Source organism: Kryptolebias marmoratus, linkage group LG16 (assembly GCF_001649575.2).
Source record: "Kryptolebias marmoratus isolate JLee-2015 linkage group LG16, ASM164957v2, whole genome shotgun sequence".
NCBI lineage: Eukaryota > Metazoa > Chordata > Actinopteri > Cyprinodontiformes > Rivulidae > Kryptolebias > Kryptolebias marmoratus.
The window spans coordinates 24,936,165-24,953,609 of NC_051445.1; the positions used below are offsets into that span (position 1 = coordinate 24,936,165).

Here is a 17,445-nt window from a genome sequence, read left to right on the forward strand (position 1 = left end):
GGTATTAAAGTAACAAATACTAAAAGTCATAGCACACTATTCCTGATAGAGCTGAATGTTTTGACTTATGAACGGTTCAAATAGCTGAGAGTATGCTGAAGTAGTTACGGTCCAGAAAAACAGTTATTATCAACAAAACAAAAGTGTCAGTGCTGACTCAGCATCCACACTAATAATGTCAAACTACCCTGGATTATTTCTTACGCCTGTCTGATATTCGAACTGTTGCTTGGTGTCTTTTTGATGTTGTGTGTCTCCCAGTGAAACTGAACTTGTTTTTATTTGCTGATGGTGGTTGATTTAAGCTCCAGCTGAACTTTAAGCGTCAGGGTTGACAGTTTTACGAACTCCTTCAGTAACAACTATCTGATGCTGATTGCATTTGAAATGATCCTGCATGGGGCCCTCAATACTGTGAACGCAGCGCCTGCTGTGTCACTCGCTAATGCAACAAATCCTGGAGGGGATTTATAAAGGAAACCATGCCATTAGTGGTTAAGGCAGCTATTATACGGTCCCTCTTTCTCAAAAGCCACACACACACACACACACACACACACACACACACACACCACCTCATACTGTTAATGGTGGATTAGGTCTTTTCCAGAAATGTGCTTTCTGTTTGAGGTGATTAAAAAAGCCACGGTGAAAACTGACTAATTAAATTTGTGATTCGTGAGATGCTTCTATTCCTTCTCCCACAGGAGATCCTTTAAACCTTTGCAGAAAAAAATTACATTCACATAATATGGTTTTAACCTGTAGATACTGGATGTGTGTACAGTGGTGAAATGAAATATATACAACGAGATTACAGTGAGCTTACTTACCTCTGTTGTTGTGCAGGGACTGTATTTACCTGCAGAGAAAAACAAGAAAGCAGCGTAAGCAACAAATAAGCCCCAACGTGAAACTTACGCTTATGAACACACGGCAACAAAAACAACATTGTTGAGTCAGGCGGCATGAATGCTGTACGTGCAACGGCAAGAGCTTTTAGCATGTGGCCGTGGATGCACTGTTGCTTTCATAGCTGGCATTGTTTCAGGGATTAAAACAATACTTTAGGAAGTTTATTATGACTAATGGAGAAGTGTGTTGAAATCTGCCACTTCAAAGTGATGTAATCATCTTGGTTTTAACAACAGGTTCCCGTACTTCTTACTGTGCTAACTGCTTTAACAAAACTACTGCTTCGTGTCGAATCTTCATCAGCTTGACTTGCATGTGATCTGCGATGACAACCTTTCCTATAAAGCCGTGTCACGTGAAAGGACGACCCTCCTGCAGGCTACGGCCGCCACTTTTTAGTTCCTGATGGAACGAGCAGCTGACAGACGATCCTTTCAACAAGCAGGGCGTTTGTTCGGTAACGCTCAGGAAAGCAACATCACGCCCGCTTTGACTTAGTCACGACTTCAGCTTGAGTCAGCAGATTCAGACACCGTTCTGCTGAAATGAATGACGTGTTTCTGAGCAGTGAAACGAGGCGGAGCGGATCCGCTGAGCTTCCTTAACCATGGTGAAGAATCTGAAGACATTACGTCCGTTTGTAACAGAAACAACATATTAACATTCGTGAGGATTTTCTGGAGGATCTGCTTCCATGAAGTGTGTAATTCAACGTGTAAAGTGACCTAGAAACAGATGTAATAAAAAGAATCCTGCAGAGGCAAGAAAATCTGGATTTATTTAAAGCCAGTTTCAAAGATGAGAGTTCCCTCCAAAACGTAACTCCATCAAGCATTTAGCATTGATTTATCCCATTATTTACATGACTGCCTCTGGCCAGCTAAGCTTGCAAGGAGCCAACCCTGAACAGAGCAGCAAAACGTTAATTGGAACAACCGATTTCTCCGAAAAGGAAGAACTGGTTGTTTCACTCAGCAATTTAGTGTAAAACATGCTGAAAATCGCTCTGATTTTCAAACGCATGTGGTGTGAATCCCATCAAAGCAGGAGTTGTGCATTTTAAATACACGTGAAAACAAAAAGCATAAATGCCAGAGTTTAAAGTAAAATCATCTTGTGCTAAGAAATCACAGAAATATAGCTGTTTTGTTGAAATCTTCAGATCTCATGCAGTCTTGTTAGCTCTCAGAGGATGTATTCAGAATTACTCTCAGCTACTACCACACCAAATTTTAGCTCAATATCGGTATAACTGTATGTGTTATAGCCCATTTCTGTGTTGGCTAATGTCGATTAGCTGTGGCAGCCATCTTTAACTAGGTTGACTCCAAAAGTTAATCAGTTGTAGATGTTCATCCAATGATTACTTTCTGGGAGTTTCATTAAAGTCTGTTTTTTGGTTCATGAGATATTTTGGTAACAGACAAACAGGGTTGATTTCACCATTTAATGACAAACTGTCGTCTAAGGTCAGTAAGCTGTGGCGGCCATCTTGAATGGAGCTGACTTCAGCAATTAATGAGCTATAGTTGTACATCCAAATGTTACTTTCTGAAAGCTTCATTAAAAATGGCCCACTGGTTCATGAGATATTTTGCTAACGCTACAGGCAAACTAACCTTCCACCTTCGGCAGCAGGCGACAACTAAACACTGAGACCGAAGAAGACAAATAGGGCGTTTTACAAATACACACGTCAAAAAAGAAACAAGAGAACATGAACAACAGCTGTTTAAGTTCTGCACGATGTGGCGTTATGCAACAGTGAGTAAAAGATTAGACTCCCCTTTTTTATTCAATGGTTTCTTCCATCATTCTAAAAATAGCCCATTCATTCTGAGCATAAACACACAACTAGCCTCAGAGTCACAGCTGCGCCTCGCATTTTCTTACTAGACAAAGCCCGGTGCAGCTATTGATGCAAAGGCTATAACATTAACTGTGTGTGTGTGTGTGTGTGTGTGTGTGTGTGTGTGTGTGTGTGTGTGTGTGTGTCTTTACACAGGTTAAGAGCACATCCTTCAGTCCACTTATAGCCCATTAGGAAACAAGTCTGATAGATTGACATTTACTTAGCCTGCTCTGCTCTCTGTAAGGAAACGTAATCACAGCGAGGACGTTCACGTCTGACAGGAAGTAAAAACAAGGTGTTGGTTTGGTTTAAGTGGATCGGCGTTAAACCCACTGAAGGAAGCAGAACACACACGGTGCTGCCTGATGCGTTTGGATCAGAATCCTGGGGTAAACTTCGTAAAATATTACAAATCATTTCATCTCATAACTTCAAGAATAGCAATGTCAGCTACTATTAATATTAATGGTAGTAATAGTAGTGTCAGTTTTATAAGAATAAAATATAATACAGTGGGTTAAGTATTTATTAGTTAGTACCGTTTATGTTGTTGGAATGTAAATTAACAAAATTTACACAAAATAATCTAGATTAAATAAATTAAACGGGGGAAAGTTTGTTTTAAATAATGTTAAAAAGTGTAAAACTGAAAAGTGGTGGTGCATATATATTCACCCCTCCTTGATTTGAAGCCATGATCATTTAACACACAAAACCACAGTTAGTTAAACAGGATCCACCTGCAGGCGATCTAAGAGTCAAATAAAATAACCTCAGTATACAGCACCTGTCCTCATACAGCCCCCAGAACCAGCAGCAGTGAAACACCTACAAGTAGTCGGGGCTACCACCAAGCAGGAGACATCACGAAGACCAAGGAATGCAGAGACAAAGTTGTGGAGAAGTACAAGTGGTTTGTAAAAAAAAACTATCCCAGAGCCCTGAACATCCCAACGAGCTCCTCTGAATCCATTATTAGGAAATGGAAAGGTGACGTCACCTCAGCAAAACCGCTGAGAGAGAGGCGTCCACCAAAATTCACAGACGGGCAAGAAGGACTTTGAGAGCAAATAAGTAAATAAACGTCTCAAATTTCAGCTCCAAGAATGTGGAAGAAGGGGCTATGGTCAGACAAGACTAAAACTGAACTTTTAGGCCATCGAGGACAACACCACATTTGGGACAAATCAACCACCTCATGCTGAAAGCACCACCCCTACAGTGAAGCATGGTGGTGGCAGCATCATACTGTGGGAATGTTTTTTTTTATTTTATTTTTTCAGCAGGAAAACTGTTCAGAGTTAAAGGAAAGATGGATGGAGTAAAACACAGAGACCCTCCAGCAGGACGATGATCCTAAACTCACCACTGAAGCAACACACTGCTGCTTTATGGAGAACCCGGCGAAGGTCCTGCAGGGTCCAGGTAAAGCCCAGACCCGAGTCCACCTGAGAATCTCAGATTTGATTTAAACATTATTGGACACAATCAGCATCCATCAAGCCTGAAGAAGCTGTGTGGTCACGAAGAAAGGACAACGATTCTAGTGGTCTGATGGACCAAACTTATGGAGGCGTACCTGAAGAGACTTGGTGTAAAGTATAATCAGATTTGGGGGGTAAATAAATTCACATGCACTATTTTTTTATGTTTAAAACTAGTTTTTCCCCATTTAACATTATTGATCTGAAATATTTTAGTGGAGGTAATCCAATTAAAAATCCAATTAAAATCCAGGTTGTACACCAACAACATAGAAAGGAGACCCTCTGTATTTACAGAACATTGCAGTGAATCTTTTAATATGTAGCAAATACTCTTCTCTGACTTTATTAGACTTTATAATAGGTTGCTAATTATCTACAGGGGCTTTCCTTGTCATGCACAGAGGCAAAAGTTTAAGGAGGCCCAGATCAGCCTCCTGAAAGTACAGGGCTGAATCATCATCTCCCCTCAACCCAGTCAGTGGACACATCAGATCTTAACCACTGTCTGGAATCAGATGGAGCAGAATTAACACACTGATCTGATGTGAGGAGGCAAAACAGCCATGATGCGCGCACACACACACACACACACTGCTGATGATGAGAAAAAGACTGGTGGAAATCACGAGAGCAGCTGGAGTCTGAGATGGCATTCTTTTGTGTGTCAGGGATCAGATGGTGCGTAATGGAGCCTCTGTTGGTTGTTTTGCTTCAGCAGATTGATCACTCTGACAGGAAAACATAAAATCGACTGGCCCTTATAGATGTCAGCTGAAATGTTCTGTTTCAATAAATTGGGCTGTTAGGCCAATAATGAACTGTGGTCCCGCAGTAATATTCAAACCAGCCCGGATTATTGGTTTTCATGCCTTTCTGATTGATTTTCGGTCTCTTTTTTTCTTTCATCTCGGAGCTAAGATCTGCCAAGCCTTCAGCACACCGAGTCCTAACATTTTACCTCCACAGCCGTGGTGATCCACCCTCACAGAGCCGTCCTTCCCTATCCTAACATCCCCGGGTCCCGATATCTTCCCCGGAGCCGCCGCCGGAGCCGGGGACGCTCCGGCGGCGGCGGAGCTCCTGCTGCCCCGGTGCGCCTCCGCCAGCGTCCGGCAGCACTGGTAGCACACCGCCCATGCCTGCTCCTCGTTGATGGGCTGGCTGTAGAGCTTCAGGATCTCCTCCAGGGACAGGTCCTCCGCCCCGGCCTCCTCCTTCGGCGGACTCATCGCGTCGCGGTGCCGCTCCTCATCCCGGAGAGTCGGTGCCGCAGCCTCCGTCATCCTCTCACCGTCATCTCAGCGCGGGAGGCCGGAAGAGAGCGGGTCCAGGCCGATCTGAGGGGAGCAGAGAGGGTGCATCGATGCTCCGCTGTTCCTTCCCCCCACCCCGACACACACACACACACACACACACACACACACACACAGTCCACCCCGCCCGTCCGGCGCTCAGGTTTTATTTCCAAGCGTCATAAGACGGTGTGTGTTCAGCCTTTGTGATTTCAACATTCACGGCCTGTATGTGTGTGTGTGTGTGTGTGTCTGTGTGTGAGAGAGAGAGACATCCCAACCCTGCAGGGTCACTCCATCACATGATCTGTTTCTCCTCCACACACACACACATTTTTTTAGTCATTTCTTGGAGGCTTTCTTTCAACCCTACACACAATCCCAACACACTAAAAACTGCTGGGTGATTTTGATAACTCAGATTTGGGTGAAAGTTGTTGGGTTGGTTTGACCAAGTATTGGGTCAAAAAGTTTGATTCGCTGGGTGGGTCGGAGAAGAGCTTTATCAGCTCTTCAGCCTGCCTGAAGGGGACCAAATCAGATCTGACTGGACCTCTGCTTTAAGCTGTAATAAGTAATGAAGATAAGATAAAATAAGGCAAGGTTGCACTTTATTGATTCCCAGCTGGGGGAAACTCATGACTAAAAAAAACAACAGCAGTGAAGACAGTACAACACTGTCAGGTTTAGGGGAAAACTGGAACCAAGAATGCAGACTTTACACAAGGACTCGAAGGAAAGAAAAAGATTTTAGACCTTGCATGGCAGCAGATTCCTTACCAAAAAAAAGTAAACTAAAAACACACAAAAAAAAACAGAGGGCCGACACAGCAGCAAAAATACTAACAAAAAAGATCCACGAGGCTCATATGGCCGACCAGACAGGGAACGGCAGAGAAGTGAGGACTGAGGGAATAAACAGGACTGAGGCTGATGAGGTTAGTGCCGGCAGCTGACACTAATGAATATGAGGAACAGGTGTGAGATGAGGAGCAACTGACTGAGGAAGAGTGACTAGTAACACACAGGGAGACATAGAGAAAATAACTGAGTATATAATAACAAAAGGAAACTGAGTCACTAACACACAGGAGTCATCATCACCAAACATCCTTTCCAATGTGTCTAAAATTACAATGAAGACTTTGACATTTCTTAAAGATGTAATGACTGCCGTCTCCTCGTGTCTTTACCTGACATGCAGGCCCAAATCAACAATGACTGGAAGCTTACATGTTTTATTCATGCAGTCATCTTCATACACTTCTGTTTGGGTGTTAATGATGGCTTTCATTTGTCCTTTCTGTTTGAAAACCAGGTGATTTCAGGTGATTTCTTACAGTTCGGTCACAGACATTGACTCCACTTGTTTCTCATTTGGTTTGTTTGCGTTTTCTGTTTTTAAGACATTTTGCTTTAAGTTTTCTATCTTGATGCTTTGATTTGTTCCTCAGTCTACCAGAATGCTTCATTTTACAACCTGCCATTTTGTTTGTACTTGGTCCAGATTTCAGACCCATCTGAGTGGAAACAACCAACATCTTTTTAACATTCTGTGATGATTTACCTTCATGAAGAAGTTTTCTAATCCTCCGCTTTGTTTCAGCTGACATCTCTGGTGTTGGAGTCATGATTCACATCAGTCTGTTTTGTTCAGCAGCTCTCCAAGATGAGCTCTTTTAAAACTGAAGGCTAATTAGCAGATTTAATCTGATGCTCGTGTTTGTTTTAGAACTGCAAATTTTTCTTTGATCTAAAAACAAAAAAACAAAACAATCGTGACTGACTACAACAATAATAGTCCTTTTTAAAATTATTTCCTAATTACAGAAGCTTGAAATTTTGAAAAATTATAGTTTTGTGGCATGTCTGTGAATACAAAATTAAACAACATCCTCGAAGAGTTGTGATTCCATCTTTTTTTGTCAGGTGCTGTTATCTACACCCTGATGCTGCCTACATACTTCATGTTCACCTCCTATATGACCATGTTAATACGATGTTAGACAGCAAATCACAGTCAAGCAGTCTTAACATTTTGAATCAGCCACTAAATCAAACACAAACATTAGTGTTCAGGCTGTAGTTTTTTTTTATTTACACATAAATTCACAACTTTAATGATTTAAATCATATTTAATCAATCAGTGGCTTCCACGACACTCAGATATAGATCTCTTATTGACAGCAGATACAACATGAAACACCACCACACACTCAGATAACATCTTGGTTTACAACGTCTGCAGGCTTTGCCCACAGTCTCTGAAACACATCCCAGATGCGGTTGCCATGGGGACAACGATGACGCTGCCCATATGTAAACACAAATCTCTGAACACTGACAGCTATAAATACACACCAGCACATGTGGAATGACAGGAAATACACACCCTCCGTCCTCGTTTCTTTGTCGACTTCGTGTGAAAAAGGAGCAAATCACCTGCACTGCTTAAGATGAAACAAAAATAAGATAGAAAAGGTTTCGTGTGTTGGTTGTAGAAGTGGTAGAAGCTTGTTGACGAGCCTTTTCACCACAGAGACTGATCATGCAGCAGCTGATGGGGAGGGGACAGCGTGACAGGAGGAAGAGAATGAATCAACACTCAGCGGGAGAGCACAGACATGGCAGATAATTAAGCTTTAAAATCCAGCAGGTTGCAGTCGATCTTGTAGTAAACGTAAGGATAGTACTCCTGCTGGGTCAGGTTCAGGCCAGGGATGTCCATCGTGGACTGGAGGGGGAAAAACAAGAGACAGCAGAGTTAGTGTGCAAACTTCCTGCAGCAAAGGCTGTCTCATCCGGCACGGCATCGGGGTTGGTTTGAGACGAACACAACCGGGCTAAAGGACTACAGCGACGTCCACAACGTCACAAAAGCGGAATTAATTTTAAAAGGTGCGGGATGATTTCAGAAAATTAACATTTCACAGACTGAGGCAACAAAACCGAAAATACTGAAGCAAAACAGCGAACCCAGCAGGATAAGATCAGCAGTTTGTCTGGTTATGTTGAGCTGAAAGTTAAAGTTTTTTGTGTCACAAAGGAGGCGCCCTTTGACCCCCGATATATCTCCATGGCAACAAAGGCTGGAGCTGATGAGGAGGTCAATTTTCCAAACAAATTGTCCGGAAGAAGAGGTTCACTTATTCTTTCCTTAACGATATCCCAGAAAAACTGAGTTAGAGACGTTTTTGTCCGTTGGCTGTGGCGGCCATCTTGAATCAGGTTGTTCTCAAAGCAAAGTGAAATCTTCTATTTTTTCCCACTTTGAAATAGCAAAAACCTTTGTCTTAGTTACCTCAGTTATTTTAGCCATGGCGTACATTTTCCTAATACAAGAAATATTTTTAAGTTTTCATTTCGAATGTTTTCATGTCTGTGCTGCTTGAAGAAGCGTGTTCCTGATGGAAGGGAGTAAGTGTGTGAACAGAGCCCTCACATCAATGATAGCTGCTGCACTGCTGTCCAGAGGTTTGTACAGATCGTTCAGCACCTCCCTCAGCTTCTTCATGGTCTTCTTGTTCGGCTGCAGGAGCATGGCCTGAAAGTTCACCGGCAGCCCGTACCTGGAAGGAAGAAAAAAAAAACAGGAGATGACGTCGAGCCCCACTGAGACGTGACGCATCCTGCAAAACTCCTGGCACTAAAACATGCAGCGTACGGCACTACTGCCCCAAACAGGTAAAAGTGAGGACAACTCAGTACCTGAGAACAGATTCAACAAAGACTCTGAGGGCTTTGATATGAATCCACGCGATGAAGGCTTCACTGAAGTTCACTTTCAGCCATCGGACCAGAGGACCCTGCAGAGACAAAGAGCAGCAAATCATTGTTGCAACCACCTGCTGGCACCACTTATTTCAAATATTGTATTGAATTTTTTTCTACCAAATTATCAGGCCTAAAATGTTCGTTCCTACATTTTTAGAATGTGAGGCAGGCCTGAAAAGCAGGAATAAATTACAAAATAAAATGAATTAATGAGAAAACATTAAATATCTTGTATATATTATATATAATGTCTGCTATGAAATGAAAGTCAAAGTAAATAGATTCTCTTTGTCATCCAAACTTGTTTCTAATTTTCTGTAAATACAGAGCAGATAATAGTTTTTTTCCCATAATGTACAAGATCTAAAGCATGTAGGTGTAAAATAGTTGCCAGTTTTATATATTTACACACATTTACACAGAAGTTAATGGTTAGAAAGTTAAATAATTGAATGTGCAGTGAAATGTTCATCCCAAACCACATGTAAGATTTGATATGTTTTGAATAAAACATCATAAAAACCCAAGAGTCAATAAACTGAACCATCAGCAAAACAAACGTCCTACAGAAATGAATCTATTTTCAAATCAGCTCGCATCTAATTCACTTACAAACTGCTTCTTCTTATCCGTGGAGAGCCGTGTCATCTCCTCTTTGTCGGCCTTCAGCTCTTCTTCGTTGTACTGAAAGTCTCTCACTGTGAACCTACGAGAACAGAAATCAGCTTTAATTGCTCGCACACAAGATGATGAAGATCTGTAAAGATGCAGGGCTTCTCCCCTTAAAGATGTCTTCTGTTTTTGATTTTTAGTCACACCTAAATGATCTAAAGCTCTGCAGGCCTCACTCATCTCAGTAAAGGTCAGAGTTCAGGATTCAACTAAGAGATAAAAATGTCCTCTACAAGAAAGTTTAAAAACCAGAACGCCTGCTGACCAAAACGAACCCAAAGACCCGTCTCACATGTACCAAAAAACCTCTTGATGATCCTCAAGACTTTTGAGGAAATATTCTGTGGACTGACGAGACAAAAGTGGCGTCTTGTCTGGTGTGAAAGTAACACTGCATCTTAGAGAAAGATCATCATAGCAACGGTCAAACACGGTGGGTGTAGTGTGATGATCTGGGGCTGGTTGACTTGCTGAAATTGATGGAACCATGATTCAGATCTCCATCTCAAAAATCCTGAAGGAAAAGGTCCGACCATCAGTTAGGACTGTGACCTTAAGATCAGGCTCCCCTGGGTTCTGATCGACTGCCAAGGATGGCACAACCAGTGATTAGGTTTACGGGGGGCCAGGTTGGTTTGGAGAGCTGTTTTTGTTTAATAAATTAAATCATCATTTAGAAACTGCATTTTGTCTTTACTTATCTTTGTCTGATATTAACATTTGTTTGATGAGCTGAAACATTTTAGTGCGACAAAAACAGAAAAATCTGTGACACTTTCACAGCACTGTACAAGCGCAGATACTTAACATCTCAGAAACAGAAACATGTTGGTCAAATGTGAGAAAATAACAGCTTCCTCCAGCCTGCAGCTCTTTCTTTGTGATATATAAAATTAGAGCCTTTAACCGTATATTCATTCAGCAGAAATCAGTTTTTTCCCCCCATGTAGATACTAGATACACCTTTTGTGTGTGACTTATGAAATGTTTAGTGACAACAGAACCAGAGCAGAAAAAAGCTCCTACTTGTTCTCTCTGGCTTTGTGTTTGAAGTCATCGATGGCTTTCCTGAACAGAGTGACGCTGAACAGCCCGCTGTCGTAGTCCTCGAACAGCAGACTGGAAGAAAACATGCAGACTTCCTTTACAGAAGGAATAACAAATCCCAGAAAGACCTGGAAACATCCGGACGTTACATTTAGTTGTTTCTTTTATCTAGCTTTGGGCTTACTTTGTAGATCGAGGCACCACCATCTCCGCAAGGGTTTCATATGTTTTCTGCCAGTCGGGATACGAAGTCCTGAAAGAACAAAACGCCACCGCATTCTGTCACCAAAAGATCATTTCAAATTCAAAGCTTTGCATCGATCAAGACCCGTTTGTGCTCACTTTGGTACAACCACCAGCAGAGTGATGAGGTACTCCGAATCGAGAACAAAATCTTCTTTTCTGACAATGTCAGCCAAGCTCCTGGTCAGCAGGCTCCCCCTGGTGGCAGAAAACGATGTTGCAAAGGCACGAACCCAGCAGGAAAAACATGTCCCAAGATAAAAAATAAAAAAAAAAGAGAAACAATTAAAGAAATGTTACAAAAATGTAAAGACAACAGATGATGATGAATGATTTAAAGAGCTGGTAAAAACAAACAGCTCTTCAGCCTAATTTTAATGTATTGTTCGACGTGAACGACCGAACGTGGATCACTCACGCGTTCTTCCTTTCCAAGTTCTGCAGGTTTCCCTTCAGGTTATTATAAGCTGACGCTCTAGCCTTTAAGTCGTTGTCAATCTGGGTTACTTGCTGAAAAAAATATATACACAAAGGCTAAAACCTCTAAATACTTCAAGAAGACGTGTTTAACAACTGTAATACGGCGAAATCTGGGTGTGACAAATCACAACTAACTTCTCCCCAGGACAGAGACAATCCACCAGACAGAAGATCTGAATCTCTAGTTTTCCTCATCTAGCTGACCTACCTTTGAGATGATTTCAGAGATGTTCTTAAGAGACTGTTTTATTGGGTATTTCGCCATATCCCACTGGAATCTGGTGATGTAGGTGACAAGATCAACTGGAAAACAGGCAAGAGAAGACACGTCAAGCCTTTTTCTGATCAAAAGGTGTGAAAGATCGTCATGTCTTACAACATATGTTAGTAAAAGGAGTCATTGCTGCACTGTTTATAAAGTTCTGCAGATCCTTCTGAGCAGTTTTGATTTAAAGAACTTAAAGTCAGAAAAAAAAATATTTGTTTCAAATCTATAGATTATCCAGAATACAGCTACCTTGATGCTAAAAGATACCTAAGTTAGAAAAGTTTTTTATGATTTTATTCTTACACAAAGACGTGTCTGAGGCTGTGTTCACACCTTGCACTTTACATTCATTCTGAGTGATTCTGAGTGGTTCACACCTGGCCATTTAAACGCAGGTCTGCTGATGTCGCTGTAAAATTTACAATACATTCATACATTTGAACTGTATCATTATTCTGTAGAGTTATCTCTCGATGAGCTCAATTACCTAACAGATGTGATACAAGAGAAATAAAGGCGAATAAACTGATTGTGATTTCATTGTCTACACAGCTTCGCCATCAGCTCTGTGTTTAATTAAGTGGATGTAATGTGAGACTGTTGTCCTGTGACTGACAGCACGTTACAGCTTACGGTGACCACAGCGGGTTCACTCAACTCTAAAACAATCAGAGAAAAACAAACCAAAGAGAAACTCAACACACTGCATCCTGTAGTCCACTCGGGTTAATAAAAATCTCAAGAAAACTGATTTTTTTTTCATGGAGAAGGGTTCTGATAAACAGCTCACAAAATCTTTTAGTCAAAACAAAAACAGGAAAGCCAAATATTCCCAAAGACGGCTGTTTATTGTCTTTAATTAGAGGGAACTGAAGATTTTTTTTTCCCCTTGAGACATTCACTCATGGTCACATGAGTTAAATAGGAGGTCCTACAGTAGGCCTCCGAATGGACTGCTTTCAGACTGCCAACCGTATGTGGATAAAAGGAGTCCAGACCACCTACGAACCACCTCAATGTGCACTAAAACTGTTTTCACTCAGAAAACCTTCAAGGTGGCCTAAACCCCTCTAATCCACCTGCCAAAGTGGTCTGAGTGAAAATGGTTTTAATGCACACTGAGGTCGTTCCCACTTGCATGTAGCGCTATCCAATCCAATCACTGAGGACAGAACTTGGTGACAGGTCTGAACAGGGCCTAAGACTGCTGAAAACGTATGAACTTGTGTGTAGAATTATGGTAGTCGTCACTGCTCAGGAAAGTTTGCAGCATTTGCCTCTTTTAGTTTCTTTTACAAACTTATTAAAGCCACAAAGAGTAAAAACCGTTACTGTACCTCCATTGGCCAGCAGGTTCTCCTGCACCTTGTCCCGACTGTCCTCCAGCACGTCGGCCATGTACTGAGCCACCTTCTTCACCACACTGTGAACACCCAGGAGACATCACAACATGATGAGCGGTCTTAAGTGGCAAGTTCTGCAAGCAGGCTCGGCCTTAACACCTCCAAGTGCGGCACAAACAGGCAGGCACATCAAAAAGGTTCTCACGTTTCTGTTAAAGTAAATCTTGACAAGATATGAACACGTTTCAAAGGTTGAGATTTTTAGCAACACGGTTTAGCAGCAGATCGAAGCAGAAGGAAAGAGCCGGAGCCAAGTCACATTAGATGGCTGAAAGCTTCAAAAGAAAGCACATTAGACCCTTAACTTTGACCTCTGATATTTGTAATGTGTTTTATTGTTGGTATCGTGACAATTGTTATCAATCTATTGGCCTCAAAGTTTAAATAAAGCAAAACATACATAAATAAATGCAAGTTAGCACATTTTTATCCCACATATGCTAGAGTGAAACTTCAAAAAGGAAGTAGAGTGACAGGCTGAAGGCAGACAAGTGAAACCGTGTTGCAAGGTTGGTTTTTCTCACAGCTGTGGAAATCTCCACAGAGGAAGCAAAGCAGAGCTCGGGCAGTAATGGCTGTGTGTGAGTTCTGAGTGTCAGTATTTCCAAAAGACTACACTTGGGCCCACATAAATCATAAGACATAAATATGACTAAAGGCAAAGCTGCTGATGTGTCACTCAGCCGTAAATTGCCAAGTTTAGACTGCTGGACTGACTAGCTTCAGGTTCCTGTGAAATTCCTCATTGTTGGAAGGTCAGAGAGGAGATTAGAGAAAGCTAAGACGGCTGCATCAGAGGATCAGTGGTGCATGTTAAAGTTTTCAATATTTTTTTAAACACAGGTAGATCGGGAAGGTGAGCTAGAGTGAAATTTCTAGCTATAAAGTCAGAAAACACAAGTTGCATACCTTTCAACAAAGGAATCTAATTTGGCCAGTTCGTCTGATAGTCCCACCAAGACGTCAAGTGTCCCGACCTGTTTTAGACACAAAAACAAGAAGAAATGTCCTCAGAATTCTATCAGATTATTTCTGTGGTTTTGGATCATTTTCAAGTGGGGTCAGCAAGGCTGTGTTTGAACATCTGAGGTTCAATCAGCCTGCAGTGACACCCGGGGGGCCCCTGTGTGCTTAGGACGGCGCCTCTTTGTCCAGAGCCGCTCAGGCATCACTAACTGTTCCAGGAGGACATTACAGCCCCATGTGGAAGCAAAGTCAGTGGGATAATTCACCTTCGGTGCAGAGAGGGGGACGGAAGCAGTCAAACTGAGCTGTTTTTTGGTCAAAAAACTTAATCTGAACAACATTTCATCATGCAGGCAACCAATCTGTGTAAGGACTGCCTTTCAAACGGACAATCATCTTACTCTTGACAGTGGATCCTCACGGTGAGTGCTCGTCACGCTACTTATAGAGTTTAAATGTGTGACGGTATTATCCTAAAAAGTGCAAGAAGGAAACCTGTGTTTTTTACAAAATTAGATGAACAGAGTGGCTCCGTCCTGGATGCATGAGAGGAGAAACACAGGCACTCGTAGAGTCTAACCTTGAGATCTGGGATGGTGAACTTGTGGTTGTTGGACAGACTGTTGGTGCGAGTGGTGGCTGCCATCATTTTGTCCCATGTTTGCTGGCAGGTCTTCTCTCCCGGAGCAGAGATCAACCAAAACTCTGTCATGATGACAGCTCTGATGCAGCAGCAGAGAACTGAAAGGAAAGCTGTATTTAAAGGACTAATATGTCTTGTCTCATTATTAACCTCAACACTTAATAAAACAAGCAGAACCCCTGTCTTTATAAAGAGCTCTTACTCGACTGTAACCCATCTAAAGCGCCGTGTTTTCATACAATCTGTCTGTAGGTAGCTGGTGGCACAAGCTGTTGTTGGAGGGTCCTAAACAACAGCAGGCAGGCTAATAGGAGCTCATTCAGTGAGTGTTCACACCTGAAGTTACTGATTTAACACCACTACATTATTTCACTCCGTGTTAATATTACTGCTGTTACTCCTGGCCGGTTCATAACAGGAACAGTGGTCAAAAAGCTGGTAAAGGTCAAGCAGCATCCAGCAGGAATTAGCCACCGTTAGCCGCCTTTAGCTAGCTCTGCTAACAACAACAACACGAGCAGCATTTAGAACTGGTTAACTAATTTACTCACCCGTGTATTAAAGACGTGGGCTTTACTTGAGAAAAAAACTATCTGCTTGTGTTGTTTCTATAGCTTGACAATCTTCATAGTTGCCATTCAGAGTAAATCGTGAGGTCTCCTGACAGCAGCATCAGAGTCAGCTGACCCGGCGGAGGAACCGCTGAGGAAACCCAGCAGCGACACCCGCTGGTGGTGGTGAGGTACTGCAGGAGACACTGACCCTCTCATCTGTACTCAGAGTTAAAGACATTTCAGATGGGAAGAAACCAGATATCTGTATAACAAACACACACTGTGGAAGCCAAATCCCGCCACTTTGAGTAAAATAAATATTTAAGCCATCATTTATGAGATACTATTTCAAATATATGACTTAGTATCTCATAACTGTTACTTAGTAGAATCGAGTTTCTTGCCATTTGTACAAGTTAAAAACAACAGGTTCATTGGCATTATTGTGCATCTTTCTCCAACTCAAGCAGTTAAAATCTAAAGTAAAAAAATAAATAAGTTAATAAATAATATAAAAAATTTAAATAATAGTAATAAGATTAATAAAACAAGCTAAAACAAGCTAAAACAAGTTAAGCTATAAAACAGTAAAAGCCCAGAAATGCCAAACAACAACATCAGACATATGCATCAAGTGCTTAGGTGGATAAAAGTCTTTTTCCTGATGGTGTGGTGTCATTGTGTTTAATGCTTGTGATGGTTTGATGGTTGAGGTGGCGCCAGTGTACGAGCGGGGGGATTGGATGTCTGATGTGTTCTGGTGTGTGTGGTTAGGGTGAGGTGTTCCTCCAGTCTGATGATGGCTGGAAAGAAGCTGTTGTAGAAGCGGGTCTTTTTTTTGTGCTGATGCTCACAGGCCTGTGGTGCTTGTATCTGGACGTCCCCCATCTCTGGGTGGTGTTGTTTCCATGAGGATGATATGTGCTTTCCTCCTGCAGCGCTGTGTCTAAATGGTGTCCATGGAAGGTAGGTCCGACCCAACAATCCTCTCTGCAGATTTTATGACCTGCTGCAGTGACTTCCTCTCAGTCGGGGTGATGTAGCCGTGCCACACTGTGACTTTGTTGGTGAGGATGCTTCTCGCGAGTCCTCTGTAGGCCTTGGTGAAGGGCTGATGTCCAAGTTCTGACTTTTTCAGCATCCTGATGAAACAGACCCTCTGCTGGGCTCGTTTCACCTTTGCAGCAGTGTTGTTCACCCAGCTGAGGCTCTCTGTGAGCTGGAGGCCTAAGAACTTGTGGTTATCTGTCCACTCCACCACAGTTCCCTGCAGAGGATGGCTCTTTCCTTCTAAAATCAGTGATCAGTTTTTTAGTCTATGTTGAGAAGAAGGTCATTGTCTTTTCCATAGACAGTGATGCTGTGGACCAGTTCTCTGAATAATGCAACCTGTTCAGGGTGTACCCCACCTCTCACACAATCAGTGACTGCTGGAGATGGGCACCAGCTGCCTGTCACCTGGAAAGGAAAAAAGTGGGTAAAGAAAACAGATGGATGGATGGATTTTTGACAAATAGAAATAAAAAACAACACAAAACAAAGAAAAGAAAGCCTGAAAGTTATACCAAATACTAATCATATCATAATGGACTGACTACACAAGAAAAACACAATTAATAATTTACCAAAAAAAGGGACCCTAATAATTATTCTACACTTTATAAAACCCACCCTACTCTCCTAAAGGTACTGACCTGCCAGGTAATCATCTCTTTCCCCTAATATTAACATTAACAACATTAATTCATTTTTAGGGTTTATAATAAAAGGTGAAAAAAAATTTTACAGGCAGATGCTGCTCATTCACAGCGGTGTCTTTGTATTTCACTGTGTGCAACCATTAGCCTC

At 42.0% G+C, this 17,445-nt stretch overlaps 2 protein-coding genes across 5 annotated transcripts in view; both read right to left on the reverse strand.

The window, feature by feature from the left end:
* spire1b (spire-type actin nucleation factor 1b) overlaps positions 1–5,761 on the reverse strand; it is a 54,878-nt gene extending 49,117 nt beyond the window's left edge. The window contains exons 1-2 of one of the 4 annotated variants that reach the window (XM_017413143.3): positions 5,213–5,761; positions 834–862 (exon numbers count right to left, since the gene is read on the reverse strand). In XM_017413143.3, coding sequence (XP_017268632.1) covers positions 834–862; positions 5,213–5,537 — 354 coding nt within the window. In that variant the 5' untranslated portion in view covers positions 5,538–5,761. The remainder of the gene's footprint in view (positions 1–833; positions 863–5,212) is intronic. The other 3 variants (XM_017413146.3, XM_017413145.3, XM_017413147.3) reach the window with 3 other exon arrangements.
* A 1,859-nt stretch (positions 5,762–7,620) lies between these two features.
* Positions 7,621–15,758, reverse strand: LOC108234181 (V-type proton ATPase subunit C 1-A). Its single transcript, XM_017413148.3, has 13 exons — positions 15,595–15,758; positions 14,981–15,141; positions 14,344–14,411; positions 13,369–13,454; positions 11,972–12,066; positions 11,702–11,793; positions 11,383–11,481; positions 11,225–11,293; positions 11,020–11,112; positions 9,934–10,027; positions 9,256–9,353; positions 8,990–9,116; positions 7,621–8,281 (listed from the first exon to the last, which is right to left on the reverse strand). The coding sequence occupies exons 2-13, from the start codon at positions 15,110–15,112 to the stop codon at positions 8,183–8,185; spliced, it is 1,152 nt and encodes a 383-aa protein (XP_017268637.1). The 5' UTR covers positions 15,113–15,141; positions 15,595–15,758; the 3' UTR covers positions 7,621–8,182.
* Between the last annotated feature and the right edge of the window lie 1,687 nt (positions 15,759–17,445).

Bases quoted from the DNA above. Each gene is read 5' to 3' on its own strand.
- LOC108234181 (XM_017413148.3), bottom strand. From the start codon at position 15,112: ATGACAGAGTTTTGGTTGATCTCTGCTCCGGGAGAGAAGACCTGCCAG. The intron at 11,482-11,701 runs GTGAGTGATCCA...TTCTGCCACCAG, and splicing joins AACTTGGAAAGGAAGAACGC to GGGGAGCCTGCTGACCAGGA. The intron at 11,294-11,382 runs GTGAGCACAAAC...TTGTTCTTTCAG, and splicing joins CTGCTGGTGGTTGTACCAAA to GACTTCGTATCCCGACTGGC.